This window comes from Sander vitreus, chromosome 1, assembly GCF_031162955.1.
Source record: "Sander vitreus isolate 19-12246 chromosome 1, sanVit1, whole genome shotgun sequence".
Taxonomy (NCBI): domain Eukaryota; kingdom Metazoa; phylum Chordata; class Actinopteri; order Perciformes; family Percidae; genus Sander; species Sander vitreus.
In genome coordinates, this window is record NC_135855.1 from 7,076,813 (window position 1) to 7,104,363 (window position 27,551).

General features: G+C 40.7%; 3 protein-coding genes across 3 annotated transcripts in view; all 3 read left to right on the plus strand.

Moving 5' to 3' along the window:
• Positions 1-315: 315 nt before the first annotated feature.
• snrpa1 (small nuclear ribonucleoprotein polypeptide A') lies at positions 316-11,685 on the plus strand. Its single transcript, XM_078256645.1, has 9 exons — positions 316-526; positions 2,310-2,457; positions 4,626-4,704; positions 5,822-5,868; positions 6,968-7,070; positions 7,391-7,470; positions 7,956-8,031; positions 10,521-10,614; positions 11,409-11,685. Exons 1-9 carry the CDS (start codon positions 445-447, stop codon positions 11,567-11,569), a joined length of 870 nt encoding a protein of 289 aa, XP_078112771.1. The 5' UTR covers positions 316-444; the 3' UTR covers positions 11,570-11,685.
• Positions 11,686-13,931: 2,246 nt separating this feature from the next.
• selenos (selenoprotein S) lies at positions 13,932-21,977 on the plus strand. The gene is made up of 6 exons (XM_078256768.1): positions 13,932-14,295; positions 15,529-15,660; positions 19,381-19,487; positions 19,580-19,669; positions 21,025-21,097; positions 21,782-21,977. Exons 1-6 carry the CDS (start codon positions 14,193-14,195, stop codon positions 21,859-21,861), a joined length of 585 nt encoding a protein of 194 aa, XP_078112894.1. The 5' UTR covers positions 13,932-14,192; the 3' UTR covers positions 21,862-21,977.
• Positions 21,978-25,412: 3,435 nt separating this feature from the next.
• The window catches only part of chsy1 (chondroitin sulfate synthase 1), a 62,601-nt gene continuing 60,462 nt past the window's right edge, over positions 25,413-27,551 (plus strand). The window contains exon 1 of the mRNA XM_078256898.1: positions 25,413-26,174. Coding sequence (XP_078113024.1) covers positions 25,864-26,174 — 311 coding nt within the window. The 5' untranslated portion in view covers positions 25,413-25,863. The remainder of the gene's footprint in view (positions 26,175-27,551) is intronic.

Here is a 27,551-nt window from a genome sequence, read left to right on the forward strand (position 1 = left end):
TGTCTCCTCTCATGTCTTCTTTTACTTCCTCGCTTTTATCTGTAAATTGTTTGCAGAAGTTATATCTTTTTAATAATAATACTACTATCATTTTTATTATATGTGTGTATTTATATTTGACATATATGTGTTATATTTACAAACATATTAGCATATTTTATATTCAGATGATGAATGTAGCGTAACCCTAACCACTGCACTGTAATGTGATCCCGGTGCTCCCTTGCCTTGCAACAACAGTTTCACTTTTTTTTTCTTTTTTATCCTCCATCCGCTGGTGGGCGCTAGGACAAAATAAAGCCGGTTTTCATCAGCACAGAGTGGTCGAAGGAAGCTTTTGTTCCGGCCGGGCAGCAGCGTGTTTTGTTTGCAGTATTCCACGCACGCCTAAGAACGTTTAGCTGCAAAAAATAATTTTCGCTAACCTCTGTTCTTTACCTCGACATGGTGAAACTATCTGCGGAGCTAATTGAGCAAGCTGCTCAATATACCAACCCTGTGCGAGACAGAGAGCTGGATTTACGAGGTTAGTTCACTCCCTTTACGACAGCGTGACGTTAGTTGGATATGTAGTTAGCTTGCCCAGGTTTTACGCGGGCCTCACGCCCTAACAATTCTAAAACGTTTTAAGTGTTTCTATCCTCTGATATGGACAGCAACGTGTATATGTAGCAATAGGTTACAACGATAACACTAGCAAGGTAACGTTAGCTATTACGCAACACAAAGTTAGGTAGGTTAACGTCTGACAGCAGGCTAACTAACGTAATGTTACCATAACCACTTTATGGTTATGCAAAGCTGCAAGTTAGAATGAAAGCGATACTAAGACAGTAGCTTTAGTAACTAGTAGAAAGTGCTGCTGCTGATCCCCAGAATTTAATGAATTGAGCTGAAAGACAGTCCGTTTTTATTAAGCTGTCAGTGTGGCGTTCTCAAAGTACAAGAGAACCTTGGCTAGCCAATGTTAGCAGAGCTTGCTGAACATGGCTTCCGGTGTTGTGCCGAGTTCTGTCTGCCCGCCGAGAATTGCACCTTTGCGTAAAATGAGGTATTTTACACAATCACAGCAACTTATCACAGCTTGATTTGAAATGTCCATACTGAGTGTTAAGCGGTAAATTATTATTCAGCAGAACTGATTGTAGCTGCAGAGATTTTCATCCCATGTTTTGTTTTTTTTTCAGCGCAGGTCATGATTTAAACCTGAAGAAACCAGAGGGTTCATTATTTAAACTTTAGAATATAGTTTATTAAAATAAAAAAAATAGAATAACATAATGTAACATTTAACTGTGCAAACATGGCTTGGTTTAGAATATATTGTGTGATAAAAGAATATATTGAATAACATCTAAATGTAAACAATTAACTTTGCAAACGTGCTTTATCTGCCTTAACAAAACGGTACAAGTAAGTAATGTAAATGCAAATAATGTAAATAAAATTAAAAGCTGTGACTACTATCACATTCACTTTTCATATGGGGCAATGGTCGCAAAAGACCACACGATTGATTGCTGTTTTTCAGACTCGCCAGCGCTGCTAACAGCAGAAGAACCACTAGGATGTTGGACAAAACTTGTGGGCAGACTAACGTTAACATGGGCCCGCATGTTCAAACTCTTGCTGTGTTCGCTGGGATGGTACCTTTTCCAAGTGACAGAAACGATTGGTTGCGTTTATCTGCGCTTCGTCGCTTTTGAGATATCCAAACCACTTCCATATAATTGACGTCCTGTTACCTTTTTTTTGTCAACAATTTCCTCAGCTTTGGATGATGACGCAAGTCGCTTTCGTGCCCATGCCCCTCGGTTCCACTCATTTCTTCACCGCCGGTAGCTCAAACAATGCTCTGCGTAGGAAATGGGCGTGTACTTTGACGGGCAAGCCAAAAACTACTTCTTCTATTGACGTTTTTTGGCGGTTGGCAAACAACTTTTGGTATGCGTTACCGCCACCTTCTGAAACGGATTGGTGTTTATTTCTGCTGTGTTAGGCTGTGAGATCTATCCAAATCGAGTATAATATGTCCAAAGTTAATCATCGTTATCGACCTGAATTTTATTGCGATCCTATATCGAGATCGTTTTATCGCCCAGCCCTAGCTACATGCGTAGGTACGTGGAGGCACGGACCCTACGGCGTAGCCTGACGTGCACCTCTCGAAAAATGTTACTGCACGTCGCGGTGACGTACGTTGCTCGGCTTGGAGCTATTGGAGCTTTCTGAACTGCCTGTGAAATAGATTATGCTAATCTTTGGAGACAATACTCAATGCATTTTCATGTGTTTTTTTCATCTCGCAGGTTATAAAATCCCAGTGCTTGAAAATCTCGGAGCTACTCTGGACCAGTTTGACACTATTGACTTCTCTGATAATGAAATCAGAAAACTGGATGGCTTTCCTCTGCTCAAAAGACTGAAAACCTTGCTAATGAACAACAACAGGATTTGGTAAGTTATAGCTGCCACACCCTGAATGGAAATATGATGAAGTACTGGCCTCCATCCTGCCTTTTTACTGTTTACCAACCTTGCTTTCTGGTGCTTTTCGTGACGTTGAACGTGATGCGTCATTACCGCCTACTGGTAATGGGAAAGGTGTCTATCGCCTATTTTTGTAGAACCCGGATATACACACACATTTTTGTTTATGTATAATGTTTAAGCCTTAATTACAGGTCCAAATACCTGTTTGACCTCCAATTCAAAGTCACTTACAGGCCTTTTCCTGGCTCAGAATGGGCCGTTGGGGGGGAGGTGGATTTTGAGTGTCAAGACTTCATTTCCTGCATTCTGATTTTCTGTCATTCTGATGACATTTTTAGGTACCAATTTATGGTAAGAATGTCTTTTTATTTATGTCAAGGAAAACACAAAATTCTGTTGGCAGTTAACAATTCAAAATCAGGGGAAGAGAAGGGGGGGGCTTTCAGATACGGGACCTGGGCCCAGATCTGACTACACTTGACCCCAAAGTCCAGTTTGTTTAATTAATATGAACAGGGCATTATTAGGGGTGGGAATCGATTGACACTTTCCGATTCAGAGACCAACGATTCGATTCTAAACAGATTATCAATGCGACAATGTTTTTATGTACCTTTCCATGCGTGATTTTTAAAAAATATAAATCTGAGTTTGCTACTCAGAGTTTGCTCTTCCTAGACAAAGCTTAGATTTTGTTATTAGAAGTGAGGCTCTCCCGTGTGTAGAAAAGTACCGTAAGCGGCAGCTGCCGCCGACACAGTGATGCACGTGCTTTTCCATGTAGTGAAGCTACAGTAGTCAGTGTTTTATGTTCGCTGCAAAGACAAACTAAATCACCTGATTGATGCAACGTAATCACGACATATCCCGGCCATTTTTCACCGCAGAAAGCTGCTACCAGCCAGACTAAAGCTAACCTAGTTAGCCTAAAGAAACAAGGCGTCTGTCCCAACTAACGTCACGGTTCGGAGCTGCGACGCCGGAAACGTAACACTAATCTACAACAGCAGTCTGTTTCTAATTGACACTGATTTAAGTGCTCTCGGATACACAGTTTGTTGCGAGAGTGTGACATGCAGGCTCTGCATGCACAGCAAACCAACAATCATGATCAATTTTAATCAATTTATCAAACAACCAAAGCAGGCCCCGCTAGTCGACCACAACCTGAAATTTAGAGGAAGCAACATGCATACATTATTAATATCATTCACTTTAGCCTGGATTTATATTATATGAATACAATGGTGTCATGTCAGTCAACCAGTGTATTTCTTCCTAATTTCCCTCTCCAAAATCTCTTCAGAAGAGTAGTCACAGCGCTTACTTGCTTTGGTTTTTGTAAAGCATTAAAGATCAACAAAGACTGGTTCACATAAGAAAATTTCCTTTTTTATTTTCTTTGTAGATGCACTCCCCTACAAAATCACCCCAGTAGTTGAGAATGATTTAGTATTTCTAAATAGGGCTATTTATATCCTCTTGTAAAAATGTGTCTTTTTTTTCATATCGCAATATATATCGCAGGGGAAAAAAAATCTCGCGATGTAAGTTTTTTTTTTTTTTTTTTCAATATCGTGCAGGCCTACATGACTATTTTCACAAATAAGAGGAAAGCTGTATTTTGATTCAATGGTGGGTTGCAGTTTGACGGGGCTTTTTCAACGTAAAATAAAGCCCCACTAGAGCACCGCTTACTGTGCTCCAAGGCTGCAACACAACGCGCGCCTGGTCGCTACAGAAACCAAAACTTGCGCATGTTAAATTGGGAACCGATGATCAGATTTGAAACCAGATCCTCCAAACGGTTCCAATAAAGAACTTTATTCTACCGGAGTCGTAATTTTTGAACCAGTTCCAAGTAGGAATCGGTTCTTGGTGGCCAACCCTATTTGTCACAGACAAGTTGTAATGAAATTTTTTGTCTACTAAGGTTTTTATTTTGTAGTCATTCCGTGCTTAAGCCTTAAACATGCTTGTGAAAGTCACCTTCTCTCCCAGTAATCTTCCATGTCGGAGGCTCATGTCATGTTTAAAGGTGGAGAATTGGCTTTGGCCATTTCTGTGTGTTTTCCTTTCTGCACTCTTGCCTAAACTCTTAAGTTGTTGTCCATTATCCCATCCTCTTTCAGTCGCATAGGTGAGAACCTGGAGCAATCTTTGCAGAGTCTGACAGAACTGGTTCTCACAAGCAACAACATTCAGGAGCTGGTGAGTACATTTTAGCAGCAGTAAGTACAATAGAACCATCTGAACATGTTGGAGATGTTTTATATGATCAAACTGGTAAAGACAAAGTTTCGCTGAAATACCAGAGAAATAGATATTCTCCTACAGTCTGGCGCAAAAAACGATAACAACCCCTCTATAATTCTTACCTCTGTAAAGATTATTGTAACTTTTGTTGATTGAAATAGATTATCACGTTTTGGAGTTTTGTCCACGATAAATTGATTATTAGAAACTACGTGTACTACAGCACAACAAACTGTAGCTTCCAAAATGACTGGAGTTGACGGCACACCTCTCTCATCCAGCATCAGAGTTCTCCATATGTATCGGCCGTTGGCCGGACATTAAAACCTTTCCAGCCAACCCATGTCTTCTATTATAGTGAGTTGCTTCCTGCCCTATGGTAAGGTGCCGTGCATCCAATTGAGCGGAGCCTACGTCATGAGAGCAAAAGCTAAACTGTCACTCAAGGAGTAACGTTAATGTTTGATTGTGTGTGTGTTTTCTTTTTTACGTCGTTGCGTATTATAATAGTGCTGTATAAATGAAGTCTATTATTATAGTTTATTATTGCGCACCAACCTAGAGAATTGTGAGCTGCTCTCCCTTAATCTGTCACACTGACCCAAAAATAAAACCGGTAGCTTTAATGTAGGGATGTTGTATTGGGTTAAAGCTATAGTGCGTAGTTTCTGTCTCCCCCATGAGGAATTCTTTGTAATGACAACACCACTGTCGGCGCATCCACATGATACAAGCCTTCCGTGATCGCGCCCCCACCCCTCCTCCACGCAGTTGCTTGTAACCAAGGAGGACACGGAGGGTTAAAACATGATGGACTCTTCAGAAGAGGTCATTATCTTCACTCAAGTTTCTGCGCGGGAAAGTCACCGGACAACACAATCTTGTGAACATAGCTATAAAAAGTTACGCAGCAACGCTTTACATTTTACAGGTGTTCAACTTCTCTGGTATTTCACTGTATTTTGTTGCTCATGTTAATTTAAATGGGTTTACTGTGACCACAGGTGGTGGTATATAATCAAACACTTAACCATAGTGTGTGTTTCTGAAGCATTATTCTCTTCATGTGTAGGGTGACTTGGACCCACTGGCCTCAGTGAAGACATTGACTCTTCTCAGGTACGAATCAACACTCAAAGATAGGGCTGTAACGATATGCGATATGAAACCGAAATCGCAACACTCGGATCCACAAACCCATGTCGCGGTGTGAGAAGGCAGAATCGCCACACACTCCTTCCAACTCCCAGAGTTATTGACCTTGACCAATAAGGGCTCGCGCTACAGTGAGGAAATTACACCAGAAAGCTGACAGTTAACCTGGCCTTGAGCTTCTTTTTTTAGTTAGCTATCAGCTGTGCTAACTGAGAAACACTGTAGTGTTCACGTAAGCTTTGACGTAGCTTGGAGCTTCTTTTTTTTTTTAGTGAGCTGTCAGCTGTGCTAACTGATAAACACTCTAGCTAGCTCTTAGCTAACGTTAGTTATGTTAGCTTTGTTAGAGATAACTTACTGTGCAAAGCTGATTGCAAAGGGCCTCAGAAAAAGTCATTTCACAACTCAATATGACGGTGAGCTAGACTGAGACTGAATTGGTTTACTGTTTGGATTCAGCGTGTTTGTGTTAACAAATGCTGCACTAATTCTGCACATCATTTAATTGTCTCTGTTCAACTAATGTTCATGTATGTTACGTATTTCCTGCAGCTGCTAACTCGTATGATGAAGATATACCATGCACCTAACCTTTTTGAATCAAATCGATAATGGTTTGGCTGTACTCGCTTGTATCAACTGATCTGTGGCTGCAACTGCTGTGCATCTTCCGGTACCTGGACACTCATATTAAAATGAAATGTGACATTCAAACATGCTCAAATCATCTCCACAATGGAGTTTAGTTCTTTGTTTTTCAACAGTATTTTGTTACAAAGAACACCGAAGTGTTATAGCTTTGGCTATTTATTTAATTTGCTTAGGTATATTGTTAATAATTCGCATAGCTAATATTGTTCTTTGGTATTCAGTTTATACAGGTTTTTCTAATGTTTAATATCTTATCAAAATCGCTTTTTTTTTTTCTTCTCTTTCCTCCAATACCCCCTGTGGGTTTGGTGTATCGTTACAGCCCTACTCAAAAGATTATTTGGGTACTGAACTATTGTTTGCACTGCTGGATTATAATCATGCATGTTTGTAATAATCACTGAATCTCCAGCTTGTTAAGGAATCCAGTGACAAACAAGAAGCATTACAGGCTCTATGTCATCAACAAAATCCCACAGATCCGTGTGCTTGACTTCCAGAAGGTAAAGCTCAAGGTAAGTGCAAGGCAGCAGGTATATGGTGGCAATCTTTGAAAGTCCCAATTAAATGTGAGAACGTCTTCAGTAAACCTGTATAGTATTTCAAGGCCCGGCATGAGCTGTGAGTCATGGATCATACTTATTGGTAATCAAAGATAAACAGCAGTACGGATGTTGTTATTAACAATGTGTTAAACTTGTCTAAACTGGAGTTTAACGTCCTGTTGAAAGTCTTAAGAAGTTCTGTTGAATTGTGCATGTTCCTGCCTGGCCTTGCCCCCCCCAAATTTGTACTTGATATGGGTTTTCACTTTAACTGTGTGATATCGTCATAGGAACGCCAGGAAGCAGAGAAAATGTTCAAGGGCAAACGAGGTGCTCAGCTTGCAAAGGATATTGCCAGGCGAACAAAAACGTAAGATGAAAGTCCATGTTAGACAGCAGCTCCTCAGAATCACTGGATCCTGGCTGACACAGGATTAAATAACGTAAAAAAAAAAAAATTACACACACTGTCCCCACTAGTCATATACAGTTTATCTGTGTACATCAAAATACACGGTGATAGACGACCCTTTTTTTTTCTTTCTTCTATGACAAAATTCCTGAAGGTTGAAAACATTTAAAATGATTTCAGAGTATTTCACGATGCACGAAAATCCATTTTAAAAACTCTGGGTTCTGCATCAAAAGCTAAATGGGCCTTAACTCGACCGTTTTTAAACCCAAAGTCAGAAACTTTCACCACAGTGTTGCTCAGGACTGCTGTCTCTGGACAATGTATCAGTTTATGTGACTCAAGAACAGATGCTATACAAGAGATTGACTGACTACATTGGTTGAGAGGTCAGAGAAGCCCATGCGTGTCCATGTTGTCTTAATGAGGTGTGTTCCTTTCAGATTCACTCCTGGAGTGGCGGCGCAGCTTGAGAAAAAGAGGACAGGGCCGTCTCAAGCCGACGTGGAAGCCATCAAGGTTCACTTCGTTTTTGTGTTTATGTTTGAGATCTGAGCTTGTAATTTCCATCTCACCCATCATTCAAAATGGGAAATGGGATGTTTGGAATTTCACAAAAACAAAACAAAACCTCACCATTCTTGACCCGAAACGGGTTACAAGCACCTAGGGCTGGTATTTCCAAATTGTCTCACAGGATATTGATTGGATTAAATTATGATCTGATCTGAAATCCCGACGACACACCCCCCTGAAAAAAGAAAAATATTTGAATTGCATTATCGATGTGCGCTTGTTTAATTTCAGCGAGAATAATTGTGTTTTTTAACATTAAAGCATAGTAAAATGTCGTAGTGTATATACCCACAATACAAGTTGGACCCTGAAAACGAGCATAATATGGGACCTTTTTAAACTGAAAAAACGTGCATGCAGGCTGAAATTTGCCGTGGTGTTCTTTCGGGTGCAGTGACGCAGGGCTTTAAGTACTCTGGCCTGGTGTGGGATTTCTGTCCTATGATTATTTTAGAAAAACATTCTAACAAACATTCATCGAATGTGATATATTTATTTTATAAATAGGTTGGCTAACGTTAGCTAATCTCCCTCTCATGTCTGAACAATAACTTACGGGAGTGAGAAACACAAGGCATTGTGAGCTAACGTTAGGTACCAAGTAACGTTGGTACAGGGGGGGGTGACAGGCTGCGGCTGGAAATCGGAAGAAGGATGGGAAATAGTTTTAACGTGACTTTAAAATCGACATCCGAGCCAAAATGCTTATGTTATCAATAGTTAGCTCGTTCTGGTTTCCTAACTGCGTCGCGAGTTACAGGAGCTTAGCTGGGAGCTTCATGGAGACAGCTAGCTAAAGTTAATGTTAGCTGCCCTACAGCTGTCAGAGTTAGCATCAACTTCATATATTACCTTCTACTAGCTGTATTCTCAGTAAAGCGACAGTCTGCAAGAAAGCAGTTGCTTATAAATCACTGAAATAGTAGTGGCAGCACCGTTTGGCTTAGTTATCAATGCCGTTAGCATCGTGGCTAACACTATTGTTACTTAGTTTATGACAAATCGTTTCGGCTGTGCTTTCTAACATGATGTCATTGTGCTAACCGAGCACCGTTAGCCTTTACAACGGAGTCGCTTCAATACACTTAGTTAGATAATGTTTCATTACTGAGTTCTCTGATGATTTGTGTTTGTCGCTGTGTGCGTGGTGGAAAATAATGTAAACCGAGAGCGGCGTGCCAGAAATGCAGTGCGCCATGACGTAGGACCCCTTCAAGGCCAGGCTGATGTTGGAAGTCGTCTAGTGGACAGAACGTGTAACAACAAGCACATGCCGATAGTGGCATTGACAATGCATAAGCTGGAGTAGTGTAGTGAATATTTATAACGGGCTCCATTTGATCATTTAATAATCAAATATTAATCGAATATAAAAAAAAACTACATTTGAATGGTATTATAGCGGAAGACTGACATCTCTAATAGACAGGCACATAACGTTGGCTAGCTGACGTTAGCTTCACTTCAGCATAGCTAAATCATAGATTAAAACGCTGTGTATAGGTTTGTCTTTCAAGCTATGACGTAATTCCAACTAATTTCCCTTTTTAAAGTTGAACCTAGACCATCGCATACATCACCAAAGCCAGCTAGCTTGCTAACCTGCTAGCTACCTAACATAGAAGTCAGCACAGTAAAGTTTGTTGCCGTTTGCATGACCTAGGCTTCATTAGCGATCACCCTCGTTTTTAGTAGGTGAGAATTCAAGTAGCTTGCTAGTTGACGTGTTGGGTTGCCATCAGTATAGTCTTACTAATGCTATACACTATACAAAGTTATAATTTGTATATATGGACGAGAAAGCTCTGCTACCACTTGCACCTTTTGTGAAATAGTCTGGCCTGTGCTTTTCTGTTCCGATCCAGGGGCTGGGACTTGAGGCCTGGAAATCCCTATCTGGTCATATCTGGATCGCTATGATCCAACCTGCCAATTATTTTTTTTAAATACCGGGACAAAGTCACTGAGAAAAAGGAGATTTCATTTTCCAGATCATTCTGATCCAGTTCTGAAATATGGATCACCTAATGACTCCCACTGATTTTTAAAATAAAAATAACAGTGAGATGAGGTTGAAAGAAAAAGCCAGTGGGGAACCTTGACTGAATGCATGTTTTGATCAAACTGCCATTTTCAAGAATGCACACTTATGCATAACTTTTTAAAATGTGTCATTTTTCACTCCTAATATATGTTGGTTAAAATTTACCTTTTTGAAGCATGTTCCAATCGGCTATATGCTGTGATTATAATCAACTTGATGAAGTAATGTCAATGCAACCACTTTGGAGATGAAGCACCACTGATGTATTACAATAACCTGGATGAAGATTCAGATCTTTAGCCTGCTGAATGAAAATTGATCTCTGAAAATCCTTTTTATAATAACTCGTCAGACCACGTTGGCTGAGATTTTGCGTTTTGCGTTTCAGAACGCCATCGCTAATGCGTCGTCGTTGGCAGAGGTGGAGAGGTTGAAAGGGATGCTGCAGGCTGGTCAGATCCCAGGACGCGATCTGAGACAAGGTCAGTGCTGACAAAATACTATTTGATTAATACAGTCAAAGATGAATTGGCTTGTTGAGGCTGATGAATCGTTTTTGATTTGCATCAAGACATTTGGCCAGAATTCCTCACATTGCCTTGTGACAAAACTGTACTGAGGCAGCAGTATTCAGTCCTTCCAGAAAAATGCGGAGTTTTTTTTTTGTGATTGTTGCGGGCAAAAATCCTTGATTATGCGGCACGTTTTCTTTAAAAAACGGTTTCATCGTGGCTTCATCGCGGGGTTTGCAGCTTTTCGATGATGATCACGTCGCGTAATTACATCACTTCATAACGTTCCCATGGCAACAGGGGAAAATGGCTGCTCTTGTGTGAAGTAAAGGCAACATTTTTCAACTTTCTGCTAAGATATGTGACTTTTTTTGCAACGAAAATGCGCGGAAATCATGCAAGCCCCGCATATTTTGAATTGAATTTATGTGGCGTATTTGGAAAAAATGCGGCCCCCGCATAAATATGCGGACTTTGGCTGATTATGCATTGAATTATGCGATCACATGATCACGTTTCTCTGGAGGGACTGAATATTGCGAGCCAATCACAGAAGTTTCTAAATGCGAATGGTTATCCAAAGCCTGATATCTCATCCTCTGTGCCTTGGAGTGCCATTATTTTCCAAAAAACGGCTATAGAACATTACTGGGCCTTCTTTTAGAAATGAAACAATATATTCCTTTTTTTTCTTTTCTTTTTTTTTTCTTCAATAACGTATTTTTGAGCAATTCATGGATGGATTTGGTCATTTGTACGATCAGGTCCAGCTGATGTGGTAGAGGAGGAAGAAGAAGAGGAAGAGGATGACGGTGCACAGATGGAGTCACATATGGGTGGAGGTCCTGGAGAAGAGATGAATGAGGGTGACCAGGAGGAGGATGAAGAAGACATGGATGAAGAGCCACAAGTTAATGGCTCCTGAGTTCCTGGAAATAAGTGTTTTTTGTTTTTTCTGTGTGTAGATTTCTTGTGTTGGACATACATCTACCAGGGCTGTTTTATTTTGTATAACGACATACATTAAACTGATTTCTTATATTGCTGTGTGGGACCAATTTCTTTAAGCAGTTGGCATTCTCAGCTAATTGCACTCCACCTATATGGTCTGCTTGTTAATGTCCTATGTTTTCAGAAGGGTATCACAATTCCGTACAGTTTGGGGAGTCCCAAGAGATGGATTAAAAAGTGGTAACAATCTAAATTATAAAGGCTAGGACATCATGACTTTCAGTAACCATTACAAGGCATGCTCCATAGAACGCTAGATTTTTACCAAAGATGAATCTGGTCATGAGCATGCACCAACTGAGCAGAAAAACTAGTGAGAGCCACTGCACAGTGACAGACTTATCCAGCGAGCTAACACCGTAAACTATAAATTAAAAGAACTTCATGAATGAAAAACAAAATGTTCTCCCACTCAAACACCCAATGGCCATCCAAACACTCATTTTTACTCACTCAAATCGGGAAAAGAGCGTAAAGAGTGAGGGGCCCGTTCCCTACTTTCGAATCCTACACCCCTTACTTCCAGCGCCCTTGCTCGGACCGCACCAGTTTTCAAACTTGATTCTCTGTGCCCAGTTTTTCAAAAGTAATCCAGTGGGATTTCGGATCACAGATTGGATCAAATCTTGGAAATGGGTTTTTCAAAAGCAAAAGGGGGATTCCGAACTAAGATCAGATCGCGTGATCCGATCTTATGTTTGATCTGGATCAAACCTGCCCTTTGGGTTTTCTTGAAAACTTTGAACTGGGTTTGGAACTTATTTGATCCAAAAAAAAAAAAAAAAACAGGATTATCCTGATCCCATCAGAAGGGTGGATTCAGTTTTTCGAACCAAATAAAATCAGTGTTTTTTTTTTTTTGGATGAATGATCACAAAATCAATGTTTACTGATGATATACATTTCTTCATATTTGAAGCATATGTAAAGCATGTCACATCTGAGATATGGTAAACAAAACCCCAACATTTTTTTCTTTATTACAGTTTTTCTGTTTCTTAAAAGTAAAACAAACTGGCTATTTGTGGTCACCGGTATTTTGCCTACCTGTTCTTTGCTAAGCCAGTAGTCTACACTGTTGGTTCCATTTAAGGCTCTGGTAAACAGTCATTCTGAAATTTGGTATTTGGATCACAGTGATCCAATCCAATGTTCCTTTAAAAAAACTGACATAAAGGTAAGATGGATCAGGTGATCCTGTATAGCAAAACGTGAGATTTCCAAATCCGTATAAATTTGATCCAGATTACATTTTTTGAAAAACTGGGCCCTGGTCTCTACATTGACTTTCAGACACCAGTTCTCCAGCTCGACTTTGGAGTCAACTTCAGACCTGTTGAGTTTCGTGACTGCATCTTGCACGGTTGTGACCAAGTCTGGCCGCACCTTAACACCTGGCAAAGTACTCAAAGCCGCCTCTGTGGTAGTCCCCTACAGAAGGTGTCTCCAGGACCACGTTTTTCCATGATGACATACAACGTAAAATCAATACTAGCGTCTTTGTCGCGGCTGTTACCTAGCTCAAATAGACGGGAGTGGGACCTTGCTGGTATTCTGGGAGCAACGGGAGGAGATGGCGTACAGGACACCCAGAAACCGTTTGTGGGATATTTTGAAGGAGATGGGAATATGCATGAGTATTAAAACCCTTGTATTGTCTTTCGTGTCATGGGGACTTGCTAGTTTATTTACATTTGGGGGGTGCCAGTTCACGTGAAATGACATCACTTAATGGCGTTTTTCCATTACATGGTACCTGCTCGACTCGCCTCGACTCTACTCCCCTCACTGTGCGTCCGTTTTCCATTGCAGATTTTAGTACCGCCTCAGCGTGGCTGGTCGTCTTATAGCGGCGCCGCAGTAAACTGCCGTGACCAAACGCGACACACACACAGAACGTCGAGGATGTATTGTTGTTGCCACAGCCAGAAGACACATTTTGTTTCAAATGAAGCTGGAGGCAGCAAAAAAAAAAACACAGCTGGCTAAACTATTTAAAAATGGCGGGTTTGTTCAGGACACCCTCTTTGTCGCTTTCACGTCACCTTTTGGTACGGCTCAGCTCGCTTGGAACCTCGACTGAGTACGTGGTACTAAAAAAAAAGTACCTGTTAGCAGGTACCAGGGACTTTTTTTCGTAATGGAAAACCAAAAAAGGCGAGTAGAGTCGAGCAGGTACCATGTAATGGAAAAGCGCCAATAGTACACGGTCACCGGACCCAAAGCTCAACGCCAGGCCAATGCAAAAACGTCAAATAAACTGAACGGGTCCCGGGGACCCGAAGGACAAGGGTTAAACTGTTACTTGCTTCTTTTTTTTTTCCTTTCATTATTATTAAAGCTATGCAATGTTTGTTTATTTATTTACCTTACGATGTAAAGTAATCCAGGGACAATATCTCACTACATACTCCGGTACAGCGGGTGGCGCAGTAAAAAGAAGCAGCCAGTTCTAACAAATATGGTTGACATGGGAAGGAGCCGATAAGGTTTGCAACGCCACACGGGAGATCGGACAGCGTTTATTTTAGTCTGATATGGATGATGTGGAGATTACAGATGTCAATGACGATGGCTCGCCCTACCAGGTGGAGAAGGCGCCCCTCAAAAACCAGGATCTGAGTTCCATAAGCCTAACTGGTAATGTGGCATGATAACAAGACAAACTCGTTCAACGTAGGATTAACGTCACTTCTGATTGAACTAACACAAATAGGGTGTCTTGAGTAGCAATTAACGTTAGCGTGCTCGTAGTTAGCACTGTTGGTTTTGAAATAACGTTACACATTAGATGTTCACATTATTTCGAGTCTAAAACCAACACGTCATTTGCCAACAGACGATACTCGGTACTGTGAGCAACATGACATTTGAAAAAGCTGCTGACGCAGTTTTACTTGTGTAAACTCAGGGGTTGCGTTTGTCTGAACTGAAACCATGAATGTATTATTATTATTATTATTATTATTATTATTATTATTAGTAGTAGTAGTAGTAGTAGTAGTACGGCAGAAACGGAGACCTGTCGAAACGACGATTGGACAAGTCACGACGTGCCCTTATCTAATTGGTCACGCCCGAATCACGTGACCCTCTCCGGAAGAAAACAAACTTAGAAACTTTACTTTTGTAAATATACAATATGAAGGATGGAACTGAATCTACAATTGTGTAAATAATGCTACAACAAAATTATACTGACAATCGAGAGATAGGAAGTTGAGTTTATGACAACCAAACAAAAAAAGAGAAACGTTCAGGCAGACAAAGAGACACAAGGATTGAGATTGAGATTTTCTATTCATATTTACCATACATTTCAGCGATTTAAAGTAGAAGGCAAAATTACAAATGAACACAGTGAAAGAGGGAGTACAACCTTTCCCCTTTTTATAGGTATGAATATGATATTTACCCAAAATAATGACGTTTGAAATGTTTGCATCCAAGTTGTCTATAAAATAAATTATATTGTAGTAAATGACAGTATGTTATCAATTTTTAATGATAACCAATCACGAATATCAGACCAAATATTGAATGAATGAATGAAAAATTAATATTATATTAATCCATGTAAGGAGCTGGAAATCCACCGTGTTTTATTTTTATATGAGTTATCTCAGTTACTCATATTTTAACCAATATTTTTTCTGTCATTCCATATTATTTTTATTAACGTGATCTGAGTTATTAAAACTTAATTGTAAATTTTTTTTTCTATATATATATCTATATATATATATATATATATATATATATATATATATATATATATATATATATTATTATTTTATTTTTTTTATCTGGCATCTGTCAAATAAAGTTATTTTAAAAGAAGATGCATGATGTGTTTGCTCCTGCCCCCCACAGTAGGAGAGCTTCTGTCCCAGTATGGATGGTACCTGCTGGTTGTGACTGTTCTGGTCTACCTGCTCATCCAGCACCTGAGCAAGAGGAGATCCAGCCAGAGCTCTCGCAGCTCCCCCCCACAAACACCGCAAGGTCAGCACCAGCAATTCCAGTACCTGTTGCTAGATCAAGAAAATATGAGTCAATGGAATCAAACACAATCTCATATTATTCAGTGTATCATGCTACATATACTTTACACTAGTTAAAAAAAAAAAAAAAGCTCCATGATTCCATCTGATGCAGGTGTTGCCTACTGTAGCACCAGTCTGTGGAAACATACAGTATTTGTGTTTCCAGACTATTGCCCCTATTCTCTAAACACTTTTGTTTTTACCCCCATTTTTCATGAGCTGAACTCAAAGATCTAAGACTTTTTCTATGTACACAAAGGCTTATTTCTCTCAAATATTGTTGACAAATCTGTCTAAATTTGTGTTAGTGAGCACTTCTCCTTTGCCGAGATAATCCATCCAACTCACAGGTGTGGCATATCAAGATTATGATTATTGCACAGGTGTGCCTTAGGCTGGCCACAATAAAAGGCCACTCTAAAAATGTGCAGTTTTATCACACAGCACAATGCCACAGATGTCGCAAGTTTTGAGGGAGCGTGCAATTGGCATGCTGACTGCAGGAATGTCCACCAGAGCTTTTGCCCGTGAATTGAATGTTCATTTCTCTACCATAAGCCGTCTCCAAAGGTGTTTCAGAGAATTTGGCAGTACATCCAACCGGCCCCCCCAACGCAGACCACGTGTAACCACACTAGCCCAGGACCTCCACATCCAGCATCTAAATCTCAAAGATCGTCTGAGACCAGCCACCCGGACAGCTGCTGCAACAATCGGTTTGCATAACCAAAGAATTGTGTCAGAAACCGTCTCAGGGAAGCTCATCTGCATGCTCGTCGTCCTCATCGGGGTCTCGACCTGACTGCAGTTCGTCGTCGTAACCAACTTGAGTGGGCAAATGCTCACATTCGATGGCGTCTGGCACTTTGGAGAGGTGTTCTCTTCATGGAAGAATCCCGGTTTAAACTGTATAGAGCAGATGGTAGACAGCGTGTATGGCGTCGTGTGGGTAAACGGTTTGCTGATGTCAACGTTGTGGATCGAGTGGCCCATGGTGGCGGTGGGGTTATGGTATGGGCGGGAGTATGTTATGGACAATGAACACTAGGGTTGGGTATCGTTTGGGTTTTTTCCGATAACGGTGCTAAAATGATACTTTTAAAACGGTGCCGGTGCCTGAACCGATGCTTTTGAAAAGATAAAAAAAAAATTAAAAAAAAAGTATATATTTAAAAAAGAAAAAAGGAGCACAAAACGACAGTCGGCGACATTTAAGAACGGCTTGTTTATTGCTAAGGCCATATGGTCAAAATTAAATGATTTATTAAAAATGTAATAACAATAACTTATAACAATAACTTATTTTACCAGTAAATTGCTGGTAAACGCCAAAAACAACCACTTGATGGAAAAAGGGTATTTTACAATAACTTTGAATGCACCACGAGGCTGGCGAGGCAAATTCAAGTGAACGCACCATCTGTGTTTTTCCGACAACGGCAGCTGCAGACTACGTCTCTGTGTTGGAATCCTCTACATGAAATACAGTCACACCGCGTTAGCTGTCAGCATTTTAACCGTTCTCTTAATACATCCATGGTTTAATCCAGCTGCTAGCTAACGGTAGGCTAACGTTACCTGCTGCCAAGTGTATTATGCTAACTAGCGTCACATGCAGCGATGTTTCGGTTGCCTCTAACGTCCGTTTCGGAGCATCAGAGGGCATCGTTGGCATTTCAGTGGCACCGAAATCCACGTTACTATTAGATACCAATTGTTAAGGCACCGGTGCCGTATTAGCACCAGATGTCGGTACCCAACCCTAACAAACACAGGTGCATTTTATTGATGGCATTTTGAATGCACAGAGATACCGTGACGAGATCCTGAGGCCCATTGTTGTGCCATTCATCCACGACCATCACCTCATGTTGCAGCATGATAATGCACGGCCCCATGTTGCAAGGATCTGTACACAATTCCTGGAAGCTGAAAAAATCCCAGTTCTTGCACGGCCAGCATACTCACCAGACATGTCCCCCATTGAGCATGTTTGGGATGCTCTGGATCAGCGTATACGACAGCGTGTTTCAGGTCCTGCCAATATCCAGCAACTAATCTGATTACTTTAGGATTACTTTTAGATCACTTCAATAAATATGCACCTTACGTAAAAGACACCGCCACAGAATTGATCAATGAATTCCCATTTTATTTTTCTCTTTATTATTTCATTACATCTAAGAAATATTTTTGCTCTCAATAACGCATTCCTGTGTGAACTAACTTAAAAACGTTATTATAGCTAGCAATGTTTCAACGATGCCGAGCACGTTCCTGTAATGTTAATGTTAACGTTCAACTTACCTCCAAGTGTTTCTTCAATTAGACGTTAGCGCCGCTGACAATACTTGCACTTTTGGTTTTCACAACTTGCACACAACATACACATGTTGGTAAAAATGCTACCCGATGTCAAGTCGAGTGCAGATGTGAGTTGTGCATGCGTCACTTTGCGACAAGTAGCCTACAAGAACCTGCTAACGAGAGACTTCTGTAATGTCAATACAATAAAAATGGACCTACATAACGAAGTTCGTTCACTGCTGGCTACAAGTTAGCAGTCAAACACAACAAAGGCTGACTCGACCCACATCGGGTAGTGACTCCCCACTACCCAATGTGAGTCGAGTGCAGATGTGAGTTGCGCGTGCTCAGATTTAAACGGTTCACGGTTAACGTGTCATACTGAAATTTGTGAAATCCATAAAATAATGAACGTTTCTCATTACAAACAATAACAGAAGATGGAAATCATTTCAAAAACGTTGTAGCTATCTATGATTGTTTGATTGCTAACGTTAGCTCAAAATGCCATTCAAGTGACAGCCTTTGTTGTGTTTGATTGCTAACTTGTAGCCAGCAGTGAACGAACTTTGTTATGTAGGTCAGTTTTTCCACATCTGCACTCGACTCCCATCGGGTAGTGACGACGGGTCTGTATTTCAACGTCGACGGCTCCTCCATCTTGAGTTTGGATTTGAACCTTTTTCTTGTCAAGAAACTACACAGGCAATTGGATGATAGTGCCATCTAGGGGACCAACGAATGCACTGCTTGTCAAATTAAAACCTAGATAGGCTGATAAAATGTAATCAGGTAATCCTCAACAATGTAACTGTTATCTGATTACACATTTTTTTTATTGTAATCTGGGTTGATTATAGTTACTTGATTTTTTTGTAATCTGATTACGTAATCCAGATTACGTAATCCAGATTACATGTAATCCGTTACTACCCAACCCTGACAATCAACAACCTGATCAACTCTATGCGAAGGAGATGTGTTACACGGTGTGAGGCAAATGGTGGTCACACCAGATACTGACTGGTTTGATTTGTGAACAGTATTTGAGAGAAATAGATATAATCCTGAATTGCTAAGGATTCCAAATGGGGAAAGAAAGCTAGATGCAAACTTTGTGTAAAGACTCTCAACATCTCCAACATGTAAGCCATATGAAAGGGCAAAATCACTGTAGTCTTGTAAGAGCATCCTTTGCACCCAGAGTCATGACGTTTTGGCCCAACCGAACGAGAGACAATGTCAAGAAAAATGTCTAGGAACCCTGAATCTAGATTGTCTATTAGCTATCAGCTAAGAGTTTGGTCATTGTGATTCACTTTTTTATAAGTGAAGGGCTAAATGTCCATTTTTTTTTTTCTTCTTCATGAAGATGCCATGTTAGTGGCAAGAAGACAAGAAGCCATGGAAGCAGCTCGGAGAAAGATGCAAGAGGAGCTTGATGCCAAAGCTAGCATCTTCAGAGAGAAACAGAAACAGGTGCAGTAGTGAAATGACATGTTTAAAAGAAAGCTGATGGCCTGCCCATAATGTCAGACCTGAACTGAATATGTGATGTATTTTGTGAACAGCAAGAAGAAGAGAAGAGGAAGCAGAAAATAGAGATATGGGAGTGTATGCAACAGGGAAAGAGTTACAAAGGAACTGCACAACCTTCTCAGGTGAGTTTATTCACCTGGAACTGTCTTTTTCTAGTTCCTTAATCTACTGTGGACACATTTTTAAAATGCGATTTTTAACATTTCAAACCGTATTGAACAGGATTTATTTCAAATCATTTTCTAGAAGTTAACACAAAATACCAAAAATAATTAAATGTTTTCTTTACCTCTCTTTTACTGCCAGGGATGTAATGATACCTTTAGCTCACATTTCACGTTTGTCATGATACAGAGACAATTTAGTAGTTTGTCACACAGCAGCAGTTGGTAAGCTTGCTGAGGAGTTGGAGGTGCTCACTGTGGCTGCTCTGTCTTGTCCCATTACTCCCTGAAGTACTTCAAACTGATCTGCTGGCACAATAACGGCCACCCCTCCGGATAACGTTACTCTGTTTGGTGTCAGCAGGTTTAAGAGCATTTGGTCTCCTCTGACTCTTTTAAGATCACTGTGTGTTTTTGTATAACTGATCACACAACTGACATAGGGCGTTTTCACACGTACCTCATTTGGTCCGGACTTTCGGACTTTTCAGTTTGATCTGAACCACGGTCCGGATCAAAAGACCACATTTTGGTCCAATAAAAAGAGGTGGTCTCGGTCCGGACCATGGTCCGGTTCGTTTATAGCGTGAAAGCATTTTTTTTGGATGTTTCGGACTTTCGGACCAAATGCAAGAAGCTCTGGCAGGCTCTCCTTGTGTTACAAGACCGGGGAAGCTCCTCATAGCTCGGTGCTTAGCCTGTAGGCTACGTGAGAGAGAGTGCGTGACGGTGAATGCGCTCAGAGCAGACAGCTGTCGGCTATCAGAGCTGAGAATACATCAGCAGTTTACTTGTTAAGTGGTAGTAAATATACAGTGTAGGTTTCCGTTTGTCTCTCCAGAAAGTTCCCGTGTCTTTGCTTCTCAACATCACAACAAAACAAAAAGAGCCGCGGCAGTAGGGGAGAGCAGCAGGCAGCTGAAAAAAACTCAGACACAGAGAGAGGATACGAGAGGACGGGGTGGCCCGTCTACAAACCAATCAATTAGAAGTATCTGGATACGCAGCTCACGTACGTGATGACGGCAGGACGTAGTTTTGTCACGTATAGATCTTTTAGTGCGCTTGCATAACTGCAGTGTGAAACCAAAACTTACCGGATCAAATGTATACAATGTAACAAAAACCATGAACCTCGGTACGGACCTTGGTTCGGACTTTCATGTGTGAAAACGCCCATAGTCTCTGTTTTAAACAGTGATTTGATCAAAGGTTGTAAAGGCTGTTAACCAAGACTAACCCATTTACACAGATACGTGTGGTCATGGTCTGAGTCCCTCACTGTAGTGTCTGATCAATCCTTATTACTGCAGGCCACTGGAGAGGCCAGCTCATCAACAACAGTGTTGAAACCAAAGGCGGACAAGAAGCCACTTCGCGGTGCAGGTATGTACTTCACAGGAGCTGGAGCACAGTCGGCACACACTGCAGCTTTAAATAGACGCTGTTTTAATGTCCTTTTAGCTACACAGTGTACCTAGAATTCTTAATGTATTGTAGTTATTTTATTTGTAAGGGACCATGTATAATATTAAACATAAACGGCCTGAATTTCAATGTGGGATGGCGAGTATTGCACATAATTATACACACACACACATACATATTTTAAAGAATGAATATCACTTTCACTATCACACAATTTACACTGTGGTTCCTCTTCTACTGTTCTCCTTCCCCAGTTATTTCCTGTCACCTCTACTTTGCCATTTTTGATCAGACCAGGCTGAACAAAGTGTTTCACTTCTCACTCTGGTTAAAAGTTTCAAGCCTATTTCACCTCTGACCACAGCAGCACCTCTGATGCTCTGTTGCACCAGTAAAACCATCCACCAGGTGGATGAGAAACACCCCCCCCACCCCCATCAGGGGATAGACCCACCTTAAAAATCAGTGCTTTGCCTGCAAAAACACACGTCTGCATTTCTAACTCGCCGTAATTATGATTTCACAAGTAAAACTATCTCTTATGCGCAGACACACTTCCATGGCGGAAATATTCACTCTCGTCTGTGCAGCTCTGTGTTGGATGGCTCAGCAGTGAGCAATCTGATCTTGTGTGTGTTTCAGACTACAGTCCCCTGACTGGACAGGGAGGAGGCTCCTGCTCCTGGAGACCTGGCAGGAGAGGACCGTCATCTGGTGGATGAGGTTAAAGAAGGTCAGAGACATCGGTCTGTATGACCTTTGACCTCTGACGTCCTGATGGGCACACTGACTGACTGAACCAAGCTGACAATAGCACCAAACCCACGCTTTATAAAAATGATTTTATAACTTGCTCCATACTTTCAGTGGGTGTTGATCAGTTAGCATTGTCGGTAGCATATACCTGCTATCCTGTCTGCTTGTTTATTCACTCGCTAATCTCTCTGCCTTATTAAGCATCAAAGATACTGTGATAAAAATGAATCATACTGCTAAGGGACAAATGCATTTTGCTATTGAAAGCTTGTAATGACGCCATTCCTGTAAACGGTATGTAACCATTAGGTTTGGCTGATGAATTTCACAGTCAGTGTGTTTTTTCTCATATATATATATATATATGTGTGTGTATGTATGTATGTGTGTACCACCATAGCTTTAGACTTGATATTACTACAGCAGCTGTAGCTGGTGTGCATATGGTTAATTAGTTAACATTTTGAACAAAATGTAAGGAGGGTATGTCTGTTTTTTTTTTTTTTTATGCAATAAAGATTTGGTCACTGGGTATTTGTCGAGCTGGGAATGCACAAGCACCTGCGGGTGCACAATGCTATAAACACTTATCCAGGAAGTCTCATTGGCCCAATCCCAAAGACCGGACTCACAGGCTCACGGACTTTGGTGCGCGTTCTCGCGAAATTCTTAAGGGCTTAGGGTTGTCCCAGTGTCGAATTTCAAAGGACGTGAGGGTTTGAGTACACACTTTACCGAGCCCTTTCCCGTGAGTCTGCATCGATGCAGACTCAACCAAAGGGAAATACCCACAGTTCAAAGCGTTGCGACGTTTACTGCGGAGACCATAGGGAAATCCGGAAATTACAAAAGGTAAACAACAGCATGACACACGACCACGGAACACAGACCAACCTGTCGTCCAGCTTGTGAAAAAAAGAGAGTCTCCTGTGTCTTGGCCGTGTGGGAAGCAACAAACTTTAAATGAAAATTCCCAAACCGGCAAGTGTCGGCAACATCTTTGTTATTAAACGTCGCCGAGATACCGTGATCTCGTGAAGTGCTGTCCCAATCCCATTTATACCAATCTGAGCCCATGTGGTCTCACACACACACACTCACTTAGCACCTGAGATCAATTAAGTCTGTGAGTCTTTAGTCCTTTAGTCCTCAGGGCTCACTTTGGGATTGAGCCACCTACTGCTGTTTTGGCCGGGGCTCCCTTGGTAAAGAGGTTTTTTAATATCAGTGGGCCTCAACTGGTTAGGTAAAGGTTAAATAATAAATAATATAATAGCACCAGACTTATACTTTAAACGTATGTGCCAGCAAGCAAACAGACAAGTGAGACCCACCTCTGATAAATGCCAACACACACTTGATGTACCTACATTAAGCCTGATTCTCTTCGCAGTATAACCCACAATTCATCGGCTGCTCCACAACAGGCGATGGTGATAATTCACCTACTCTGAGAGTCCCAGTTGCTTTGTAGTCTTTGTGGCCTCTACAGTCTTGTTTGTACCTGACATTCCGTCGGTTTGTTTTGGGGAGCTACATACAGGTTCAGGTTTAGATAAGTATAAATAAAAAACTTGTAAATGTGACAATAGGTGATACATAAATTCCAATAAATTAGTCAAAACTGCCATAATTTACCTTTACAGTTCTACCCCACAGAACAAGGTTGTTTTTATATCTGTGGTTCTCACGCTGAATAGAAATTATTTTAAAATATTTTGGATGAACTTAGTAGTATAAAACAGGTTAACTATTAACTACCCAGTAAATGACATAATAAAATGACATAGTGTACCCATTAGGACATTTTTCCTTAGCGCCTTCTAGTAATCCAATATTATTTGCTAAATACCAATACACTGTAATGAGTCTTTTTGTTAGCTCTGATCAGACATGACAGTAGTTTTAAAGAGCAGGTTCACCTTCTGATTTGGAAGTATTTTATAAAATGAAATAAGTGCTAAAAGCAGTGTTTAAAGCTAATTTTAATAAAATGTCAAGTAAATTTGTTCTTGGTCCCTTCCCTTTGTGTTCTTGTGACGAGTCCTCTTTTCCGAGTCAATTTTGGTGATGAGATATACACTCTGTTTATTTTAAAATGAACAAAAAGGCACCTATTTCTAATTGCTTAACTTGTACAGTATACATTTTGGTGACCTATAGTAAACGTGGCAAGTCTGTGGCTTCCAGCCTGTACAGTGAAGTCAGTTGAAATGTCCGGGATAGGCTTGATGAGGAGTGTTCTTGCAATTGAAGCTTGAAGAAAAAAAAACAACAAAAAAAACATGACTACAAACCATTTCAAACTTGTCACAAATATACTTATGTAGCGTAAAATGTGCTCTTTGTGTACTTGTTAAGACTATGGGGTGGTGATGGTGTCAGCTAAATGACGTGTAATGTAATGTAGTGTAAATATTAGATTGGTTTTGCCTGATTAATCTGTCAGGGGACCCCCGGAAAAACAAAGTGGGCTCTCTAAAAAGACAAGGCCACAAGATGAAGGACCAGTGTTGCCAAATTTGTATTTAATTACATTTTAAATTAAGTTTTAAATCATGTTTTATTTAATAATGTATCTGATTTTACCAACTACAACCACATGGGGGAGCTCGAGACCAGAGAGCTGTGACACATGCTGCGTTTGGGGACGCCATACTTGACAATACTTTTTGGTGATGTTTTCTGTGTAGTAGAATAGCAGATAGGCCTAACGTGGCAAAACAAATCAACAAAATACATTTTTTATACCTCTAGGCTATAAAAAAAAAAGAGTAAATGTTGCTGTCCAGCAGCTTTCCGGGCGCCACTAGCCTACTGTGGACATTTTTTTTTTTTTAAACTCCTGAAACCACCTGTTTACCACAGCCTACAACCTCCATTAGCTTAGCCACAGTAATTATGTAAAGTGTCCTTGGGTTTCATACAAGTTATAATTATTATTATTGGTGAAGAAGTGGCCGATCGTTACGTCTGCTGTCATAGTAATTGATAATGGTGAAAACTACGACTCCCAGGGTGCGTTTCGGCAAGAAACTTCCAATCACCGAGCTTACATTTCTGTCACATAGGCCGCACGAATGGAAGTCAAAGGCTGTTGCGAATATGCATTATCTAATATCAATTCACTTTTATTTTTGGGGTCAGTTTTAGTTGAATTCAGCAACTATGGCGCCGCGTTATGTTAACAACTGCAACAACGAAGTGTTTTGAACTCGCTACCGCGACTCAGACTGGATATTTCCCATTGAAACGGCGGCTGAGGCTCATGGGTATTGTAGTTTTTAAAGCCGTTCAGAACCTAAAATGACGGATAAACATTTCTGCGAAACAAAGTTGAAATCATTGAAACGGGTAGTCTTAACGTATACTTGTATGATCGTTACATTATCCGGGAGGGTACGCGCTTCTGTATTAAGCCACGTGAAGGACAGTGATGACAGAAAAAAATGAATAGAGAAAAGTACTTCCGGCCTCTCCCACTTTGGAACGGACCCAGTCAGAGCGCTGCTACGGAAAGCCCGTTGAGTCAAACAACTCTTAAACCCTTCGCGATCAGCGATCTCGACAGTCAGACATTCTTCCAATGGCGAGATAATGGCGAGAATGGGGCCGCTATTTAAGGCAAAGAAAAAAACTGCTGCATTTGTCGACTGGCGTTGAAGTTTGCCGATGGTCTATAGTGACGGACAGTTTGATGAGCTGATGAAGCAGCGGCAGAGAACGGTTCAGGTGGCAGTTTCAAGGAGACTGCTGTGATGCTACGTAGGCAACTGGAAGAAAAGCGCTTTTCTACTATGAGAGAGTGTGTGTGAGCCCGGTTTTTCTTGAGACATAGGAGCCCTAGCTACCTATCTGTTTTTTTTGTTGTTGTTTTATTCAATTTTTTTGTTTATTGGTTATCTTTTAAGACGCGCTGACTTAGGATACAGCGAGCGTGTGACAGTGTGCTGGTGAAGTTTTGGGGAATGGCAGGTCGAAGCCGTAGAGCATGGTTTAGTGTTCTGTTGGGACTGGTTGTCGGATTCACTCTGGCTTCCAGACTCATCTTACCCAAGGCGACCGAGTTGAAGAAAGCTGGACAAAAACGAAAGGCAAACCCTGCCGGCTGTGGGTTGAACGGGGGTCACAGAAAGGAATACGGCGGAGTACTATGGCCACCGCAAGATAACGGTTCACCGGCGACCGAGAAACCTGGCTCCAGGTCCAATAATTTCCTCTTCGTTGGTGTCATGACTGCCCAGAAGTACCTGAATAGCCGAGCCGTAGCGGCACATAGGTATGTGACGTGTCAGAGAAAAATGCTGCTTTTTACACAAATACCCATGCTTTACACGCTCGTCTAATAGTAAGGTAACCGTCTACCAATCTCACTGTATAACGTTAGCACTTAATGTTGCCTTCTTAATAAGCTTACCTCGATGAACATGGAGCGATACAAATTCGATTTAGAGGGCCTTTAACAGTAGCTATATTTATTAGGTAAGTTAGCTGGCTAGCTAGTAGCAGTTATTTCTACCCATTTTCACTGTTTGTCATTGGTCCACATTGATCGCTAGCACCCAGCCTAAGAATGGACAAGAAAACACAAATGTGTACCAAATTAGGGGCTGCGTAATATGTACTGTATATAGTTTGTGTACTGATATGCTGAGATTACTATAACCTGATAAGTTAAAATCTCATTTTTAAGTCCCCGTAAGTAGCTTTAAGGTCAGATAATCGTAGTCAACTCTGTCTGTCAGAATCAGAAATAGTGTGCGTCATATTGTGCCTTTTCATTGATGCTATGATGTTAACACTGAGTATAACATTTAAAGACCCGTGTTTTTCATGGCTGCACCCTTTTATCAAATGAAAATGTTCTACATGTCTGCTGCATAATTGTAGGCACATTAATCCAAACGTAAGCCTGACAGATCTGGGATATGACTTAAACTAACAGTTATTTGCATTTAACTGTTAGTTAAGCCATCTAATAGAATCACATCAGACGTCAGACTAAGTGCTGGCATTTCCTCACTGCACTACATGTAGAGTCATACTGAGTCAGAAGTTGATATATTTCTGTAGAGGCGTCCTGACATTTGCACTGAACATCTCCTGGGACCACAGACAGAAGCTCACGACTCTCATGTAGTCTTTGTTGACTCCTGCACTGTTTTTATATTGGTTCAGGGCAGATGTTTTCCCTAAAAAATAAATCAAAGTAAAACTTAAAGAAGCACATACCTATAATATGTCCATACTTAATGGAGATTGTTCACTTGCCACTAAACAATATTATGTTCAGTGTTGCATAGTAGATTTTTTTTTAAACCTCTCAAGGTATGTAAAGGTGATTTAAGACTAGAGAGAATATAGTCAGTTCAACAATCAATGTTATTATTCAAATGTAAGGTCATTTTTGTACTTTCACATTACTACCTGAAAAACACTGGCGAGCATACACAAACAAGTTAAGGATTGCATCTCCATTTCCGGAAATCGTTTTTATGTTCAGTTCAGGAGTCTGATGCTAGTTGTAGAAAATGTGTTTTAGCTGGAGGATCTCACAACAACAGCCTGGTCTCTGTTACAGTGTTGTTTTCATAAGTTAGGATCATTGTGTGAAATTCACAAACTCTAAAAGAATAAAGTACAATAACGTCGATAT